The 19281-nt window shown below is 68.0% G+C and overlaps 4 protein-coding genes across 4 annotated transcripts; 3 read left to right on the forward strand and 1 right to left on the reverse strand.

Moving 5' to 3' along the window:
* The first annotated feature begins 96 nt into the window (after nucleotides 1-96).
* NXNL1 (nucleoredoxin like 1) lies at nucleotides 97-1889 on the forward strand. The gene is made up of 2 exons (XM_062179449.1): nucleotides 97-941; nucleotides 1595-1889. Exons 1-2 carry the CDS (start codon nucleotides 616-618, stop codon nucleotides 1887-1889), a joined length of 621 nt encoding a protein of 206 aa, XP_062035433.1. The 5' UTR covers nucleotides 97-615.
* A 1010-nt stretch (nucleotides 1890-2899) lies between these two features.
* Nucleotides 2900-5680, forward strand: TMEM221 (transmembrane protein 221). The gene is made up of 4 exons (XM_062179038.1): nucleotides 2900-3204; nucleotides 3730-3815; nucleotides 4615-4845; nucleotides 5258-5680. The coding sequence occupies exons 1-4, from the start codon at nucleotides 2900-2902 to the stop codon at nucleotides 5311-5313; spliced, it is 678 nt and encodes a 225-aa protein (XP_062035022.1). The 3' UTR covers nucleotides 5314-5680.
* A 1184-nt stretch (nucleotides 5681-6864) lies between these two features.
* MVB12A (multivesicular body subunit 12A) lies at nucleotides 6865-9772 on the reverse strand. The gene is made up of 9 exons (XM_062179153.1): nucleotides 9632-9772; nucleotides 9420-9518; nucleotides 9237-9333; nucleotides 8921-9047; nucleotides 8472-8591; nucleotides 8274-8389; nucleotides 8091-8152; nucleotides 7320-7376; nucleotides 6865-7119 (listed from the first exon to the last, which is right to left on the reverse strand). Exons 1-9 carry the CDS (start codon nucleotides 9722-9724, stop codon nucleotides 7057-7059), a joined length of 834 nt encoding a protein of 277 aa, XP_062035137.1. The 5' UTR covers nucleotides 9725-9772; the 3' UTR covers nucleotides 6865-7056.
* A 5643-nt stretch (nucleotides 9773-15415) lies between these two features.
* BST2 (bone marrow stromal cell antigen 2) lies at nucleotides 15416-17920 on the forward strand. Its single transcript, XM_062178297.1, has 5 exons — nucleotides 15416-15763; nucleotides 16729-16804; nucleotides 16899-16959; nucleotides 17238-17372; nucleotides 17656-17920. Exons 1-5 carry the CDS (start codon nucleotides 15464-15466, stop codon nucleotides 17690-17692), a joined length of 609 nt encoding a protein of 202 aa, XP_062034281.1. The 5' UTR covers nucleotides 15416-15463; the 3' UTR covers nucleotides 17693-17920.
* The last annotated feature ends 1361 nt before the right edge of the window (nucleotides 17921-19281 follow it).

The following is a 19281-nucleotide window of genomic DNA, read 5'->3' on the forward strand; positions in this document are numbered from 1 at the left end:
CCCGAGGGCGGGCACCAGCCAGCCGCTGGCTTGGATCCGCAGGGCCGGGCCGGGCAGAGAGGCTGCCCGGCTGCAACCAGAGCGCTACACCGGGCAACGAGCAGGACGGAGCTGAGGTTCATTCGTTCATTCCTTCCTTCATTCATTCAATCCTGAGCGGCTGATGCTGGAGATCAGTTACCCTTATTTTTTTTTTTTAAAGATTTATTGATTGATTTGAAAGAGAGAGAGAGGTCTTCCATCTGCTGGTTCACTCCCCAGATGGCCACAACGGTCAGAGCTGGGCCAATCTGAAGCCAGGAGCCAGGAGCTCCATCCGGGTCTCCCATGCAGGTGCAGGGGCTCAAGGACTTGGGCCATCTTCTACTGCTTTCCCAGGCCACAGCAGAGAGCTGGATGGGAAGTGGAGCAGCCGGGACTCGAACCCGCGCCCCATGGGATGCCGGCGCTGCAGGTGGCACAGTGCCCCCCCCCCACTGCCCTCTCTCCCGGGAAGCGCAAGGCCAACCCCCACCCTGACCTTGGCCGCCCTGCAGCCTTAGGCTGATTAGCGGGGGCCTTAAGCCGCCGTCCTAAAGGCCCCGCTTCGCCAGCCCCGGGTACCCAGAGCCGGCCATGGCCGCCTTGTTCTCCGGCCGCGTCTTGATCCGGAACAACAGCGAGCAGGACGAGCTGGAGACGGACGCGGAGCTGAGCCGCCGGCTGGACAACCGGCTGCTGCTGCTGTTCTTCGGCGCGGCCGCCTGCCCGCGCTGCCAGGCCTTTGCGCCCGTGCTCAAGGACTTCTTCGTGCGGCTCACCGACGAGTTCTACGTGCTGCGGGCGGCGCAGCTGGCGCTGGTGTACGTGTCCCAGGACCGCACGGAGGAGCAGCAGGGCCAGTTCCTCAAGGACATGCCCGAGAAGTGGCTCTTCCTGCCCTTCGAGGACGCCTGGCGGAGGTGAGCCCGGCGGGCTGCCTGGAGGAGGGGCCCTCTCCCGGGAGAGGAATCATCTTTAAAAAGATGTATTTATTGGGGCCGGCGCGGTGGCGCAGCGGGAAAAGCCACAGCCTTTGGTGCTGGCATCCCAGAGGGACCCTGGTTCGAATCCCGGCTGCTTCACTTCCGGTCCAGCTCCCTGCTATGGCCTGGGAAAGCAGTAGAAGATGGCCCCAGTCCTTGGGCCCCCGAACCCGCGTGGGAGACCTGAGTGGAGCTCCTGGCTCCTGGCTTTGGATTGGTGCAGCTCTGGCCGTTGAGGCCCCACCCTGACTTTGGCTGCCCCTGTAGCCTAAGCCCAGAGCTTGGAGCTCCATCCGGGTCTCCCCCGTGGGCGAAAGGACCCACAACACTTGGGCCGCCATTGCTGCCTCCCCTGGTCTGCGTTGTCGGGAATCCGGGCCTCTGCCACGCGGGATGCACCCATGGAACCGCTGGGCCCCACGCACAGCTGTCCATGCACAGCAGGTGCAAGGGTCCTGTGGCGAGAGCCCGCCCTGGGTGTCCCAGAACAAGACCTGCAGTGCACACAGCAGGCGCTCAGCAAGGTGCAGGGAGCGGGCTGGGGGCACTCCCCGCCCCGGGGCCCGCACTGAGCCGCGCCTGCCCCGCAGGGACCTGGGGCGCCAGTTCTGTGTGGAGCGCCTGCCGGCCGTGGTGGTGCTGAAGCCGGGCGGGGACGTGCTCACTCGGGACGCGGCCGCCGAGATCCAGCGTCTGGGCCCCGCCTGCTTCGCCAACTGGCAGGAGGCGTCCGAGGTGCTGGACCGCAGCTTCCTACCGCCCGAGGACCTGGACGACCCCGCGCCGCGGAGCCTCACCGAGCCCCTGCGCCGCTGCAAGTACCGCGTGGAGCGGCCGCGGCGGGGCGCGGAGGCCGCGGGGGGCGCGGCCTGGGGGCTGGACTGAAAGCGCCAGGGGTGGGGGCGTGGGGGGTGGGCAACGGCGGAGCAGGCGGGCGGCACCCGCGCTGAGACCCGCACCCTGGGTTCGAGCCCCGCCCCGGCCCAGCCCCTGGCCCTGCCGCTCCCCGCCCCCGCCCCTGGCTTCCCCTTAGCTCGGCCCCAGCTGCGGGCGGGGCGTGTGCGGGGGTGCGGGTGGGGTGCATCCGCGCGTGGGTGTCTGTCCCTCGAAGTAGTCAACACATCGTTTACAAATAAATTCGATTTCCTTCAAGCTTCTGTTCCTCTTCATCAACATCAGGTGCTCAGAGCCACACACAGGTTTAGCAAGGTCTGGGGGTGCTGGGTCCAAACTCCAGGCTCCGCCCTTCCCGCCAAAGGCCACGCCTCCACCCAGGCTTCACCACAACCCTGCGAAGATCACGCCCCTGCCGGGCCACGCCCCTCACAGGATTCACCCGCCCATCTGAAGGCCACGCCCCTCCCAGACCTCACCTCCGCCTGGCTGAGATCAGGCCTCTGCCCGGGCCACGCCCTCCCAGGATTAGCCACGCCCCTCCAAAGACCACGCCCGCCAACGGCCATGCCCTTTCCCAGGCTTAACCCCGCCCCTCTAAAGGCCACGCCCCTCCCAGACCTCACTCCAGCCCTGCTGGAGAGCGCACCTCCCCAGGGACACGCCCCTCTCAAGCTTCATCCCGCCCCACCAAATGCCAGGCCACGCCCCTCCTAAGACCACGCCTCTGCCCGGGCCACGCCCCCTCTAGCCCCCACGACCTGAGCTGTTGCGCGGGCCCCGGAGAAAAAGGACTTCTCCCAGGCTTCAGGGAGCTCAGGCCGGCTCCCCGGACCCCCGGACCCCCGGTCCCGCGACCCCACCCCAGACCCCTGCCCCCCGTCCCGCGACCCCACCCCGCGGCAGCCCTCCACCCAGCCCCGGGCCCGCCCTCCGGGGGTCCCGCCGACGCCCCCATCTCCTTCCCACCCCCCCGGGACCCCTGGACGGCGTCCCCGGCCATGGCCCGGTCGTACGGCGGCCGGGTACTGGCCGCGATGACTCTGCTGGGCATCCCGGCCGCCGTGCTGGCGGCGCTGGGCGCGCAGCTGCTGTTCCAGCTGCAGGCGGGGCGCGCCGAGCTGCGGGGGCCGGACCCCGAGCCGGCCGCCGGCCGCGGGCTGCCCGAGGACGCGGCGGGCGCGCTGCTGCCGCTGGCCGGGGCGCTGGCCGCGCTGGCCCTGGCTCTCGGCCTCGCCTGCCTGCTACTGGCCGCGCTCTGCGGGCACCTGGGCGCCGAGCTGGCCCGGACGTCCGGCTCCCGCAGGTAGGGGCAGGGGCGAGTCTGGGCCCCTCCGCACGTCGGTGGATTCGGCAGCAGGTGCGAGCCCTGCCCGCCGGCGCCGGGGCCCCGGGCGGCCCCTGTGTCGCTGGCCGCTGGCCCTGGAACCTGACACAGGGCCACGTCCTCGGGTTCTCCCAGCGGGAGGGGGCATGGTAGGACTTGAACTTGATCCGGCCAGCACCCGGCCTGGGCTGCCGGCCCGTCCGTCCTCAGCAGCGTCAGGGGCTCTAGCATGGACTCCACCCAGACCGAGCTGCCACCCTCCAGGGGCCACAGCGATGCGAGCAGGGAGCTGGGCTGGGACTGGGCGGGGGTCTCGCTGGACCCTGGCCGCCCTTAGCTCCTGGGGCCGCCGGGAACGGAGAAGCAGAGTAGACCTAGGGCACAGGGCACCGGGACGGCCCGGCTGGAGGCGGGAGTGGCAGTGCAAAGGCCCTGGGGCAGGTCAGGCTGGGGGTTCAGAGGGGACTGGATGCCCGGCTGACATCCGGGTCCTCCCCGGCCCAGGTCCGACGGCTTCCTGTACGACTGCCGCGGCCTCCGACACGCGGCGCTCGGGCTCCTGTGCTGCGGGGTCTCTGTCTACCTGGCAGGTATGTGGTGCGGGGCCGGGGCGGGGCCAGGGGCAGGGCCCTGAGACAGTCACGGGCTGGGCGTGGGGGCGTACTGGGGCGGGGCCCGGGCACGGGGGGGGGAGGGGCGGGGCTCAGGACCGAGGGCGGAGCCCTGACAGTCAGGGGCGGGGCGAGGGAGGAGCTAGCCCAGACCGGGGCAGGGTCTCCCTCTCCCACCCACAGAACCCCAGCCCGGCCGTCCCAATGGCCGAAGCGACAGTCCCAGGGCCGACTCTGATAGGCTGAGCTCGGGGCACGGGACATGCCTCCACCAATCACAGCCAGGGGCAGCAATGCTGCGATTGGCCGAAGCCTAGCAGTATTAGCATAGCGCTGACGTCAAGGAGGCGGGGCCTGGAGGCTGCGGTAGTGCACCGGCTCCTTGTGCAGATGGGTACACTGAGGGCGGGGGAGGCTGTGCGTCCGCCCAGGGGCAGAGCCACCCTCCGCCGGGGCAGACAGGTCCCGCATGAGCGAGCGGTCTCCTGGCCTCAGCCCTGCCTCCCTTAGCCACGCCCTCCTGGCTCCTGCCCCAGGACCTTTGCACAGACCGTGTCCACGGGCTCCCGGGTTCCCCTCTCCAAGCCTCCTCTGCGGCAGGGTCCCTGCTGGCTGTCCCCTGAGGACAGCACCCAGCGGCTCTGAGAGCAGCCTCCAGGCCCAGCCCCTTGGGTTCAGGCCACGCTCCGCCATGGCATGGCATCGAAAACACATTTGTTGATTGAATCAATGACAGCTGCTTGTTGACAGAACAAGTGACAACCATCTCCTCTCCCAGCGCTGTCCATCTATGCACTGCTGCTTTTTGAGATCGAGACGGGCGTGGCCACTGCCTCCATCCTCGGCGTGGGGGCCCTGGTTCCAGCGGCCGCGCTGACCCACACCCTGCTCCGGGCCTCTCGGGCTGCCCGCCGCGGCCTCCGGGATCCGGGCCCAGCCTCCTTCGAAGAGGACCCTGCCCACCCGGCTGAAGCCTCCAAACACGGCCACAGGACGCAGCCCCGGCAGGGTACCTGCCGCCGAGCGCCCCATGCACCCCGAGCTTGGGCCCTACTTCCCCCAGGGGAGGCCGGGAGAGCAGCCTGCCTGGGTCCCACGGCCACCGGGGGGCCCTGGGCCGGGGCGGCCTCTGAGACGCGCAGCATGCTGGGCCATGAGGGCAACAGTAGGATCTGACTTCTCCCCCACTTCCCAGCCTCCTTGGGTGCTGTCCTTAATGGTGCAGCGTGGTTGCCAGGGCTCCAGCCTTTACCAGAATCTCTCAAAAGGAAAGGCAGAGGCCAGGGCTGGAGCCCCGGGGACCCTCCTCCCAATGTCCCGGTGGCCAGAGTAGCGCCCCATACCCCCCCCCCGGGAGCGGGGACTGTGCTAGATGAGTGTCGGACCCGCGGCGGCTCTAAGCCTCTCCCTCCATTTCACAGATGAGAACACGGAGGCCCCCGGAGAGGCCGGGGCTCGGCCGGGGCCCCAGTGCTAAACGGGGATCCCACCTGGGTCCCGCAGGCCGCCTGCTGCGACCCCCGGCTGCGACCCTCAGCAGCGACCCCCAGCGGGGCTGCGCCCTTGACCGCGGCTGCGACCCTCGCCTTCCCCTGGGGCCCACCTGTCAATCATTTCCGGGCCGGGGGCGCCGGGAGGATTCTGGGGCTCACAGGAGGGGGCCCCGGGGGTTCTGGGTGAGGGTTGGGGTCGGGGTCAGGGTCGGGGTCAGGGCCGGGGCTCCCGGGGAAGGAGGCCGGGATGGGTCCTCACCCCCCTACCTGGAGCCACCCTGGAACCCGAGCCCCGCGCCCGCAGTCGGGGTGACCCGAGAACAAAGGGGCTTTGTAGGCGGTGGCGCCGGAATCTGGGGCGTGGGGGTTCGGGACGGCCAGCTGGGGGCGGGGGCGGGGAGGGACAGTGGGGGGGCGGTTTCGGATTCCCGGGCAGGAGCCAGGGGCGGTGGGGGGGGACCAGCAGGTGCAGGCGGGGCGGGAGAGGGAGGGGCACGGCCGGGCAGGTGCTGGGGGCGGGGCGTGTGGGGTGGGGGCGGGGCCTGGCAGGTGCAGTCGGGGCGGGGCGGGGCGGGTTCACCTCGCAGGGCCTCCCCTCCCCCACCCCCGGACCACCTGGCGCGGCCACCGCCGCAGCGCCCGCAGGACCCCGGCCCGGAGCCCGCCCCGTCTCGGCCCCGCGCAGCACAGTCTTACCCAGAATCCCCCTGACCCCCGCTTGCCAATCATCCGGGGCCCGGAGGGGTTGGGCTTCCGCAAGGCCCCGCCCACCTGGGCGTGTCCCCCATTTCCCAACCCTGACCCCACCCCCCGGCTCTGTACCGAGCGTCCCCCGTGTTCAATAAACCAGGATTCATCAGACTCGGCGCCTGAACCGCGTCGGGGCGTCTACACCGCGAAGGCCCCGCCCCCGGCGCCCCGCCCATTGCGGCCAGCCAATGAGGCGATGCGTGGGCGGGGCCTGCCGTGGCACCCGCACTGGCCAATGAGCGGCGATCCCAGCGGCCCGTCTGGGTACTTCGGGTCGCGGCCGCCCCCTGACCCGGAAGTGAAGACCCTGCACCGGGTGTCATGGTGGCCGGCGTCTGTGGCGACGGCGGCCCAGGCACGGGTGCACAGCGCCCCCTGGCGGCCGTAGGCGGGGGGACGCCAGGCGCTGGGTGCCCGGATCCGGGAGCCGGGGTTCGAGTCCCCGGTCCGCTACCCGTGCAGCTCCCTGTGGGGTGGGGGCAACACGCGGTGGGCCGAGTCGTTGGGGCCCTGCCGCCCGCGTGGGAGACGTGGATGGAGCTCCGGGCCCCTGGCTTCAGCCCTGGGGACACAGCAGAGCACGTGGGACAGGCAGAGCCCCCCGCCGACCAGCTGGGGGGGGGCAATGCGGGTGGATGGCCGGGCTGCGTGCACTGAGGCCGCGGCTTGCAGACACCTCTCCTGCACCTGCGACCCCGCTCTGCCACTCTGAGCCTCAGCCTCAGCTTCCCGCGCCGCGCAGTGCACGCCCCGGCCCGGCCCGGCCCCGGCCACGCAAGCACAGCCCGAGTCGTAGTGTTTATTACACGGGGCTGCGCTGCCGCCGCCAGGCACCCGGCGGTTTTGACACAAAAGTCGAGAAGGCACTGATTTCCGTATGGGGGGCTCGGCCCGCCCCCTCCGCCCCCGCCCTGCAGGGCCCCGGGCTGGGAGACCCCACGCCGAGCCCCGGCCCCAGGGCAGGAGCGGGGAGGGGGCTAGGAGACGCTGGGCGGCAGGCGGGCGGCCGCCGTCTTCTCCACCACGAAGCCGTAATTGTACTGGGGGGGGAAGAGTGGCGGTCAGGGAGGGGCGAGGCGGGCGCGGCCCCGGGACTGGGGGAGCCACGCCAGGAGGGAGCGACCCCGGCCTGGGGAAGCTGGGGCGAGGGCGCGCGGGGGAGGAGAGTTGGGGGGGGACTGGGGCAGCCCCGAGCGGGCAGCGGGGGAGTCCCGTGACCGCACCCCCACCCCGTACCCACCTCCTCCTCGATTTCCGCCAGCGACTTGATGGTCAGGTCCGCGAAGGCGGAGAAGGCCTGGAGGCGGGCGGATCCGGGCCTCATTCTCAGGGTTTGTAGGGCCCCGCCCCCTGCCCCGGCCCCGCCCCCGCCGGCCCCGCCCAGCTCTGGGCGTGGCCAGGGTGTCCTGGCTCCCTTGGAGCTTGCCCCACTGAGTCATGCCCCGCCCCGCCCCCAGCTCCACCCAGACCCCTGGACGGCCCCACCTCAGGTCCACCTAGGGCATGGCCTGCATGTCCCCACCCCTTCTAGCTGCCACCCCCCGCCGAGTCCCTGCCCCCCCATCCCCACCCAGTCCAGGGTGTGGCCCCTTCTAGCTGCACCCCCCGAGTCCCCGCCCCCGGCCCCGCCCTCACCACGCCCAGGGCATGGTCTGGATGCCCCCCTTCTAGCTGCCCCCGCCCAGGCCCCGCCCCCCGCTACGCCAAGCCCCCGCCCAACCATGCCCAGGGCGTGGCCTAGATGTACCCCCACCCCTTCTAGCTGCACCCCCCCCCGCCGAGTCCCTGCCCCCCATCCCCGCCCAGTCCAGGGTGTGGCCCCTTCTAGCTGCACCCCCCGAGTCCCCGCCCAGTCCAGGGTGTGGCCTGGATGCTCTTCCCCTTCTAGCTGACAACCCCGCCCAGTCCAGGGCGTGGCCTAGATTCCCCCACCCCTTCTAGCTGCCCCCCCCCCCCCCGCCGAGTCCCCATCCCCAGCTCCGCCCAGGCCCCCTCCAGCGCCCCGACTCACCAGGGGGCCGCAGCTCTTGCCTTCGAACCGGGGGTGCAGCGTGAAGGGCACCCCGTCCATGGCTGGAAGATCAGACGCGGGGTTCAGCCGCCACCGTGGCTCTGCCCCATCCGCGCGCCTAGGTTCAAGCCCCGGCTCCCGCTGTGACCAGCCACCCACGGGTGCCTCAGTTTCCCCGCTCACCTGAGATGCCATAGAGGCTGGACGCCTCGTAGATGGAGTCCTTTCTCCCCAGGGTGGACGCCCGCGAGCCCAGCCTGGACAGCGTACGCTCGGGGGGGCCGCCCTTGCCGGCAGGACTGGAGGGGACACAGCTGGGTTAGGCGCCCTGAAGTCCCCCCACCCCCGCCACCCGCCCCGCCCGCGGGCCCTGCCGCTCACCTGGGCTGGCTCCGCGCCTCCAGGGAGAGGCCCTGCAGGTCCCGGCTGAGCCCGCGGGGCTTGGGCACTGGCCTGGGCACCTTGGCTTTCTTGCACCAGACGGCGAAGCCGCCCATGTCCCTGCGGGCGGAGGGAGGAGACAGCATCTGGGCCCGGGTGGGGCCGACCCCGTGGCTGGGGGAGCCGGCAGTGGCGAGGCGCAGAGGGGCTGGGCCTAAGGGCTAGTGGCTAGAGGCTGGGGGCTGGGACCCGAAGGCTGAGGGCTGGGGGCTGGGAGCTGTGGGCTGGGACCCGAGGACTGGGGGCCGGGGGCTGGGGGCTGGGGGCTGGAGGCTGGAGGCTAGGGCTGTGGGCTGGGGTCCGAGGGCCGGGGAATGGGGACTGGGGGCTGGGAACCGGGACTGGTGCCGGGGGCTGGGCCCGAGGCCAGGACGGCGGCGCGCTCCTACCCCACGCGCAGGTATCCGGGCACAGACTTGGACTTGCCGCTCAGGCGGACGTCCACCACGGCCGTGTCAGCCGCCCCCAGGGGCGCCAGCCTCACGCACAGGCGCTTCTTCTTGGACACGGAGGCCTCTGGGCGTGGGGAGGGGGCGTGAGAGAGGCCAGCGGGGAGGGGGCCGGGGTGGCTGAGGGGGCGGCCCCCGCCCCACCCCAGGGGCTCCATCCCGGGAGGGGGTTCCCCGCGGCCGGGGTGGGGTGGGGGGACAGGGGCGAGCTGTGCGGGACCCCGCCGGCCCGAGGTCAGACCCCAGCCCCACTCACTGCTGTCCTGGGGGTCGCAGACGGCGACGAACCCGGGGGGCGGGGAGCTCTTGTCCACCACGATCTGCACGTCGACCACCACGTTGTCCTGCGGGTTCTGCGGGGTAGGGGGGCAGCGGAGAGGGTCAGCCCCCCACCACCCTCACCCCCAGCAGGGGACCCCAGAATGGGGGCGCCGCACACCTCCAGGCCGCCCAGGGCGTTCAGGCACAGGAAGTAGCCCGACTTCTGCGCGAAGCTCTTGCCGAAGCTGGCGGGGGCGCCCTCCACGGTGCAGGAGATCTAAGGCGGGGAGAGGCGCGCGGGTCAGCGCGGTCAACGCCGGGACCCCCCCGCCCCCCCGCCGCCGCCGCCGCCGCCGGTATCGTCCACCCCCGCCCCGCCGGCCGGCTCACCGCGCTGAACCCGCGCGGCGGCGGCGCCGAGGCCGCCGACCACGCCAGGCCGGCCAGCGGCAGCGCCGCGTCCGCGCCGGGCCCCGGATCCATGCCGCAGAGCCGCCCGCCGAACGCTGGCCGCGGCCTGGGCACCCCGGAGCTGGCCGCGGCGCCCCGGAGCGAGGACGGGAATGCGGACTACAACTCCCAGCAGGCGCCGCGAGGGCGACGGCGGGGACCCGGAAGCACTGCTGGCCAATCGGGTGTGGAGGCGGGGCCACGCCCCCTCGCCTCGCCCTGGGAGTGACGTTTGCGGAAGGAGGTCTCGCGGAGTGTCCCGCCCAGCCACTTCCGCCAGCGATGGGGGCCAGGACTACGTTTCCCAGAATTCCTTGCAGCCTCGGCCTCGCCTGCGGAGGAAAAAATTGTGCGTTTCCTGGCCGGATGGTAGAAATAAAGAGGCACGGCGCATTTGCAAAAGTAAAGGATCCTGAAAAAAATTACGGAGAGAGGACCTGGGAGAGGCGTTGGCAAAAAGACCGCTGGGCAGGGTCCGATTAGAGCGGCTGACCTGGGGCCACTCGCTCCCGGCCAGCGCCTCCCAGCGAGTGTGTTCCCGGTAAAGGCGAGAGCGCTGGGCTCTGAGCGGGTGGCAGCCACCAGGGTCGCGTCCGAGGTTGGTTTGCACAGAGCAGTGCTGAGAGAGGGCCACAGGCGCGCTGGCCCTGAGCACGGGCGCCTCTTCTGCTTCCCTGCAAAACATTTCGCCATTCTTTAAATAAATAAATAAATAAATAACCTACGGGGAGAGGCACAGTGCTGTGGCGGGTAAAGCCACCTCCTGCAGCGCCGGCATCCCATAGGGGCGTTGGTTCGAGTCCTGGCTGCTCCACTTAGGATCCAGCTCTCTGCTGTGGCCTGGGAAAGCAGTAGAAGATGGCCCAGGTCCTTGGGCTCCTGCACCCACATGGGAGACCCGGAGGAAGCTCCCGGCTCCTGGCTTCAGCCTGGCCCAGCCCCGGCTGCTGCAGCCACTTAGGGGGTGAACCAGCGGATGGAAGATTCCTGTCGCTCTGTATCTCTCTCTCTCTCTCTCTCTCTCTCTGTAACTCTTCCTTTCAAATAAATAAATATTTAAAATACAGTGAACCTATGGGGACATCAAAGGCTGAGGGCGGGCGGCGCTCTGAGCGCCAATGAGGCCCAGACAGGAGCGGGGGATGGGTGCTTTGTTCTCGCCGACAGGGGCTGCCTGCCCACCAGCCCCGCGGGAAGCTGGCCTGACACTCGGACACCAGCGGCCGCCGGTGCCCCCACCACGGCGGGCACAGGAGCTCCCAGCGCGATCGCTCAGGCCCGACACGGCCAGGCTGCACCTGCGTCAGCGCTGCGGCTGGGATTTGTTTATTGTGAAGCTCGTAGCCAGATCAGCTTTGCCCAGGCCTTGGGTCAGCTTGACCCGGCAACAACACCGCAGATTCGCCCTCCGCTCCCTGTGGCTTTGAGCTTCGGGGTTGAGAGAGAGAGAGAGAGAGAGAGAGAGAGAGAGAGAGGTCTCCATCTGCTGTTCACTCCCCCAAATACCCGCAATGACCAGGGCTGGGCCAGGCTGAAGCCAGGAGCTCCATCCGGGTCTCCCACGCAGGTGCAGGACTTGGGCCATCTTCCACTGCTTTCCCAGGCCATAGCAGAGAGCTGGATTGGAAGTGGAGCAGGCGGGACTCGAACTGGCATCCCTATGCGATGCTGGCCCTGCTGGCCCGGGCTTTAACCCACTGCGCCGCAGCAGCGCCCGCCCCAGCTCCCAAGGTTTCACCCCCATTGTTTTCAGACTGGGGCGCCCACCTGGGGGTGGAAGATGGTGGGGGAGGGGCTGGGACCACCCCTAAAGCTATGGCGGCGCAGGCAGGACTGTGCTGTGTAAAGCCGCCCACGTCCTGCGCAGGCTTCCCGCATCCCCGTCTCACTCACAAGCCCAGCAGGACCTGCGCAGGCTCCCCGCAGCCCCGAGACCCCAGGCTGGGGGCTGTGCAGGGCAGCGGGTGCGGAGCTCCGGCCTGCGTCTGATTGGTCCCCAGGGCAGGTGGCTGTCCTGGGAATGGTCGGGGCGGGGCGTGTGTTTATTGGGAACGGGAATGCGGGCTCCCGAGTGTCTGGGTCGAAGAGTAGCCAGGCTTTACGACCTTGTTTTCCAAGGCGCTGAGTTCCTGGAAAACATCTCCAGGATGGCGACACCGGAGCGCCGGCTGTGAAGGGGCGGGGGGGGGGGGGACCCCAGGCTGGCCTGGGAGCTCCCGGGACCAAGAGCTCCCAGGGGCTTGACGTAGGGTGCAGCGGGCTGAGCCTAAGTCCCTGTAGGCGCTGAGTCCCGGCCGCTCCAATTCGGATCCAGCTCTCTGCTTTGGCCTGGGAAAGCAATGGAAGATGGCCCAAGTGCTTGGGCTCCTGCACCCGCGTGGGAGACCCGGATGGAGCCCCTGGCTCCTAGGTTTGGCCTGGCCCAGCCCCGGGCTTTTGTGGCCAAAACCAGTGACCCATCGCATGGAGGATGGAAGAGCTCTCTCTCTTTTTCAAGTAAACAAATAAGCACATTTTAAAAAATAAAGCGTCGTGCCCGAACGGCCGATCAGCCCAGTTAAGAACCAGAAGCCGCGGCTGACGCAGACGCCCAAGTTTTAGTTCAAACTCAAGTTTGGCCCGAGTGCGCACCAGGCGCTGCGGGCCAGGTCGGCGGCCCCCACAGTGAGGTCATCCGGGTTTTTACACAGTGAAGCAGACAAGTTCGGCTACACAGCATCTGCTAGGCTTGTGTTCGCAGTTCACACTCCCCCTACGGTTGGCTGCCATCCGAGCAAGCAGCAGTTGGTTTTTGTTTCTGATGCACAGGGTCCGTTCTGCCTGGCAAGCACTTAGCCAGTGAGTTCAGTACAGGGTCAGGGATGTTGGGGTTCTCTTATGGAAGCATCCTCTAGGCCCGGCCACCTGGTCTTTTTTTTTACAGGCAGAGTGGACAGTGAGAGAGAGAGACAGAGAGAAAGGTCTTCCTTTTTGCCGTTGGTTCACCCTCCAATGGCCGCTGCGGCTGGTGCACTGTGCTGATCCGAAGGCAGGAGCCAGGTGCTCCTCCTGGTCTCCCATGCGGGTGCAGGGCCCAAGCACTTGGGCCATCCTCCACTGCACTCCTGGGCTACAGCAGAGAGCTGGCCTGGAAGAGGGGCAACCGGGACAGAATCCGGTGCCCCGACCGGGACTAGAACCCGGTGTGCCGGCGCCGCTAGGCGGAGGATTAGCCTGTTGAGCCACGGCGCCGGCCTACCTGGTCTTTACCTTGTTGGCTGGGCCCATGCGGGGCCCAAGCACTTGGGGCATCTTCTGCTGCTTTCCCAGGCCTTTAGCAGGGAGCTGTGGTCAGGAGCCGGAGCCGGGACTCAAACTCAGGCACTCTGACTGTGGGGCCAGAGCTCCCCCTACAGGAGGCTCAGGGCACTGCGCCACCGCTGATTGCTGGTTGTCCACCAGTTCCGGGCGCTGCAGCCTCGCCTACTGCTATGGCTGTGCGAGCCTGGCCGGGGTCCTGTGTCGTTTTCTCGTGCCCTGTCCAAGAGTTCGCATCCCCAGGCACTGGCTCAACACCAGGGCCCCTTTTTGGCCTCCCACTCCACGTTGAATTGTGGTTCCGAAGTTGTCCTTTGTGGCGTAGAAGGTTAAGCTTCCGCCTGCAGGGCCGGCATACCATACAGGTGCTGGTTCGAGTCCCAGCTGCCCCACTTCCAACACAGCTCTCTGCTATGGCCTGGGAAGACAACAGAAGATGGCCCAAGTGCTTGGGCCCCTGCACCCGCGTGGGAGACCCGGAAGGAGCTCCTGGCTCCTGGCTTCAATCTGGCCCAGCCCTGGCCGTTGTGGCCATTTGGGGAGTGAACCAGCAGATGAAGAAATTGTTCTCTGTCTCTCTCTCTCTCTCTCTCTCTCTCTCTGTAACTCTGCCTTTAAAATAAACTAATAAATCTTTAAAAAGAATGGAATAAGGACACCAGGGGTCTGAGTCGGCCGGACGCTGCTCTGTGAATGCCCTGGGGTCAGTGCCCAGGACCCTGCACCCAGGAGAGGAGCTGTCTGCTACAGGACACGAGGGCAGCGTAGGAACATGACCAACGAGCCCAGGGTCTGCGTGATTGATGGATCCATTGTTTGCTTCTTCCTGCATGAAGACGGGGGGAGGGGCCGGGAGGCACAGGAGCCGGGCCCAGACCCCCCCACCCATGCAGCCTGCACCTCTGCGGCGTCCCCACCCCAGGTAGGACAAAGCCAGTCAGGTTGCTGGCCGTGGCCCGTGGTGAACGTTAGTGAGCGCACCATCGGCCCTGGCTGCCTCACTCTGCGGAGGAAGCTCTCTCCTCCCCAGCGGGGAGGTGGGCGGGGAGAAAACCCCAGTCGTCAATCACTTGAGAGACAGCAAGGATTTTCGGGGACGGGGACCCTGAGCATGAGCCGCTCGACCTCTGCCCCGGCACCAAGGGGGCCGCCGGGGCTGTGCCTCTGCATCGGTCAGTCCGCGCGGCTCCAGCAGGGCTGGGATGGGTGACCGCAGGCCTGGAGGCGCTCACCCTGCCTCCGCTCTGGCCCAGAGGAACACAAACACTGGAAGTGACCAGCCCAGTGGAAGCCGGGCTGTGGTCAGGGTCAGGGTCGTGGCTGCGGGAGCCGCGGGATAAACACGCAGTTGCCTTCTGGCTGTCACTCCCAGGAGCCGGCGCCAGGAACAAGGCCCACTCCCCCCCCCCCCCGCAGGAAGCGCTGCCCGACGCCCGCACCCCCCACCCCGTCTCCCCCCGTCTCCCCCCGTCCCCCCGCCCCGGGGCCCCCTGCCCCCCCACCCCGGGGTCCAGCCCCCTCCTGGGCCTCCCCGGCCCCCCGGACGTCTCCGCAGGCCCTTTGCGTCCAACTGGAACCCGAGCGTCTCATCCCCAAACGTGCATCTTCCCTGGTCGCCACTTTTCTCCTGCTACCCATGTGCCCTGGGCGCATCCATTGAGCGCCTGCTGAATACCCAAGCACTGACGCTTCGCAGGGGCCACTCTTGGAGAGCCCGGTCTTCTTACTGGCCCCCTCCTTACCGATGGGGCTCCTGGTGAGGGCGGGGGTCGCAGCTGTCCATTCTGGTAGCAGGAGCTGGTGCCCCTACTGGGCGCCCAGGCAGGGGCCTGGGAGTCCCGGGTTGTAGCCCAGGCGGCCCCTGGTGGCCAGGTAGTGAACTGCAGCCTGGGCCACGAGGGCCCATCGAGGCTGGCCGCCCGCCGGTCACACGACCATTTCCCATGCTCCCCTCCGTGGGGGGCGGGAGGTGCTAGATGAACCCTTGCGGGGTCAGCATGACAACCCTGAGACACATAACTCGGCCTCGGGCTTCAGCCCCGCCCCCCAGTCCCCTAGCTCAAGCTGGTCACCTGGGGTGGTGGCCTCTGCCCCTCCGGTGGGCGCCAAGTGACCTCCGGGCTGGCAGGCACAGGCGCTTAGGCACCTGCAGGAGCGAGGCAGGGGGGCTGGGGCCGGAAGTCCCAGGCAGCCTGCGTTCCCCTCCCCCATGCCCAGCCCGGGTCTGGTGGGACAGCTCCTGGCCGAGGAGGGAGTGACCTCTCAAACCACACTTTTTCCGGGAAACCGAAACCAAATACTCGCAACTGGCAAATGACCAGAGCAGTCTGTAAGCTGCAGGTCAGGGGACTTCCTGCACGCTGTGATTGGCGGAGGAGCCTCTGAATATTCACGAGGGGGCGGGGCCTCGGGAGACAGTAGTTCCTCTTAACTCCCGTCCAAAGCCCCGCCACCCAGAGGGAGAGGGCGCTCCGCATGGCACCCACGTTTTACCACTACCTGCCAGTGCCTATGGACCTGAAGGTACAGCAAGACCCGGAGCGCTGCCGCTGGTGGCTCCCGGCCCTGGTGCTGGCGCTGCTGGCGGCGGTGGTGGCTCTCTCGGCCGCTCTGGGCATCTTCGTCCACAAAGCCCACAGCCCTGCCTGTCTGGAGGGGCTCCGGGCAGAGCAGGAGTGTCACAGCGCCACCAGTGTCCTGCAGCGCCAGCTGAGCCGGGCCCAGGAGGGCATGAGGCAGACTGAGACCCAGGCCGCCAGGTGCAACCACACGGTGGTAAGGAGGCACCGTGGCACCGGCTAGGGGGAGGCTTGAAACTCCCACTGTGGGGGTGGGGGGAGGCCTTGAAACTGCCCGGGGGTTGCTTGCGTGTATGTGGGGACTTTTTTATTTTTTTTATTTTTTTTTATAAATGAGTGGACAGTGAGAGAGAGAGACAGAGAGAAAGGTCTTCCTTTTTGCCGTTGGTTCACCCTCCAATGGCCGCCACAGCCGGCACGCTGCTGCCTGTGCACCGCGTTGATCCGAAGCCAGGAGCCAGGTGCTTCTCCTGGTCTCCCATGGGGTGCAGGGCCCAAGCACTTGGGCCATCCTCCACTGCCTTCCCGGGCCATAGCAGAGAGCTGGCCTGGAAGAGGGGCAACCGGGACAGAATCCAGCGCCCCGACCGGGACTAGAACCCGGTGTGCCAGCGCCGCAAGGCAGAGGATTAGCCTAGTGAGCCGCGGCGCCGGCCGACTTTATTTTTTAAAGATTGATTTATTTATATGAAAGGCAGAGAGGGATAAATCTTCCACCCGCTGGTTCGCTCCCCAAATGGCCACAATGGCCAGAGTTGGGACATTCCAAAGCCAGGAGCCAGGAGCTCCATCCGGGTCTTCCACGCGGGTGCAGGGGCCCAGGCACTTGGGCCATCTTCCACTGCTCTCCCAGGCCATAGCAGGGAGCTGGATCGGAAGTGGAGCAGCCGGGACTCGAACCGGCACCCATGTGGGATGCTGGCACTGCAGGCAGTGGCTTCACCCAGTTCCGGCCCAACACCGGCCCCAATCTGGGAATTTCTAGCAGGGTTTGAGTACAGACAGCCCCTAAGTCCCCTACACGGGGGACCTCAAAACTCACATTGTGGGGGTCGCACCCTGATGGGGGCCCTGGGAGGGGCGCGAGATTGGTTTCCAGGTTGGAGTCGGAGGTGCAGGGAGGGGGCCAGCGCCCGGCCCTGAGCCTGCTCTCTGCCCCAGGCGAACCTGACGGCCTTGTTGGAGGCGGCCAAGGCTAAGGACCTGCAGAAGCAGGTGGAGGTGAAGGAGCTGCAAGGTGAGAAGTGCGGGGGGGCCAGGGCTGGGGCCGGGGCGGGGCGCCGCCACGTGGAGACACGCCCCCCAGCCCTGTCCTCCCCGCCCCCCCCCAGGCGAGATCCTGCAACTGAACGTGAAGCTGCAGGACTCCTGGGCGCAGGTGGAGCGCCTGAGGTCAGAGCGCCTCCCCCATCACCCAAGGCCACGCCCGCCGCCCTTCCCCCCAAACCCAGGACCCCCTCCTTGGCTCCCCACTGTCCCGAGGGAGAAGCATGGGTGGTCCCGAGGGTCGCGCAGCCCCGCATAGCCCCCTCCCCCACCCCGCCCCGGTCGCTGCCCTCCCCGGTGGCTCGGGCGTGGGCCCGGGGTGACGGACCCTCACCGGGGGCTTGGGCGGGGGCTCGCGGTGACGGACGCGGGCGGCAGCAGCCTGAGCCGCCCCCTCTCCCCAGGAAGGAGAACAGCGCCCTGAGGGACCAGCACAGCGGGGCCCAAGCCGGGGCCGCCTCCAGCCGCGGGGCGGCCGCCCCTCTCCTCTTGGGCCTGGGCCTGGCCGCCGCGCTGCTCGGAGCTCCGGGGGGCAGCTGGTGAGGAGCGGGCGCCCCGGGGGTGGGGCCTGGGGTGCCGGGCCTGGGAACCGGGCTGCGGGCGGAGGCGGGGTCGGGGGCGTGGCTAGTGAAGGGCGGGGTTTAGTAGAGGCGTTAGGCGGGCGGGGTTGGTGTGGGCGGGGCTCAGTGGGAGACGTGGTTTGCAGAGGGCCGGGCTTTGGCGGCTCTTATGGGGCGGGGCTTTTTAGAAGGCGGGGCTCTGGAGGGGCGTGGCCTGTTCCCTCTGCCTCCTCTCTATCCTGAGTCGGTCTTATTGTCTCAGCTGGCAGGTGCACCTGGCCGGTACCAGCGGCTGCTGACGCATTGGGAGGGGACCGCGGGGGCGGCACGACTGCGAGGGGGGCGGGGAGCGGGGATAGGAACAGTGCGGGTGGGGGAACTCCGTGCTGCCTCCCCCACCCCACCCGCCACACTGGTGGGGCCCTCTCCTCCCCACTGCACCTACTTTTTGCTGTAACGGTTTCTGTCGCTTTGTCCTTGAGTCTTTGAGCTCTAAAATAATAAAGGTTTTACTCAAGTTCCTGGAATATCTTCTTACTTTTAATGTTTAATTATTTGAAAAGCCCGGTCACAGAGAAAGTCTTCCATCCACGGGTTCACTCCCCAGATGGGCAGGGCCAAGCAGAAACCCAGAGCCAGGAGCCTCATCCGGGTCTCCCACACAGGTGCAGGGGCCCAAGCACTTGGGCCATCTTCCACTGCTTTCCCAGGCCACAGCAGAGAGCTGGATCGGAAGTGGAGCAGCCGGGACTCGAACCGGTGCCCATGTGGGATGCCAGCGCTGCAGGCAGGGGCTTCACCCGCTGCGCCACAGCACCGCCCAGGGCTGAGATTTGCACTCTGTTGTGCAGACGCCCACGGGAAGGTTCTCTACTCCCCTGTTTCTCCGAGTGTCTGGGCGCCCGTCCAAAGCCAGGGCTCCGCCCCACAGACCCTTCACCCAGATCTGTCAGCCGCGCAGGACCATCACTGGCTTCCTCTCCGTTATCTGCTTTCTGGGACCCATCTATTGTCTGCAGTTTCCTGCCGGTGGCCCTGGGGCCAGGAGTCTTTTTTTAAAAAAAGATTATATTTATCTGAGAGGCAGAGTTACAGACAGAGAGAGGTCCCCCCAAATGGCCACAACTGCCGGGGCTGCGCCGATACAAAGCCAGGAGCCAGGAGCTTCTTCTGGGTCACCCACATGGGTGTAGGGGCCCAAGGACTTGGGCCATCTTCCACTGCTTTCCCAGGCCACAGCAGAGAACTGGATTGGAAGTGGAGCAGGCGGGACTCGAACTCGCGCACATGTGGGATGCCGGCGCTGCAGGCGGTGGTTTTACCCTCTGTGCCTGGGGACTCTGCATTGTCCTCAGGTCCCTGATGGTCAGCAGAGTGAAGAGCGCCCCTCCCTCCTGGGGACACCCGGCCTCCCGGGGCTCCTCTCGCCTCCCTTCCGCCTGCTCACCCCACAGCACAGCGGTCCTCTGCCTACCAAACCCACCAAGCGCTTCCTGCCCCAGGACCTTTGCCCATGCTCTGCCTGGAGCACCTGTTCTCCGCTTTCAAGGTCAAAGGCAGGGCCCCCTGCACTGCTGACTCCTCAGGGCACGGGCTCTGGTCTGCCATGGCCCATGGCCGTGGACCGTGGCCGTGGCGTCCGCCCCAGAGGTGCCCGGAGCCTCCCTGTCTCCAGGTTGTCAAAGCAACAACAAATGCCTTCAGCCAGTTGACAGCGCCCTCCGCCAATGAGCATGGCTGCTCCACTGGGTGGGCCCGCCTCCTCCTCCTCCCCCAACCTTGGGCTACTGGGTGCCCCACCACCTCCTGCCTCTACTGCTGCCGCTCTGCCCAGTGCGTGACCTTGACCTCGGCCCACAGCCAGGCTCCCTCCACCCAGGGGCTGGAG

Source organism: Lepus europaeus, chromosome 20, assembly GCF_033115175.1.
Source record: "Lepus europaeus isolate LE1 chromosome 20, mLepTim1.pri, whole genome shotgun sequence".
Taxonomy (NCBI): domain Eukaryota; kingdom Metazoa; phylum Chordata; class Mammalia; order Lagomorpha; family Leporidae; genus Lepus; species Lepus europaeus.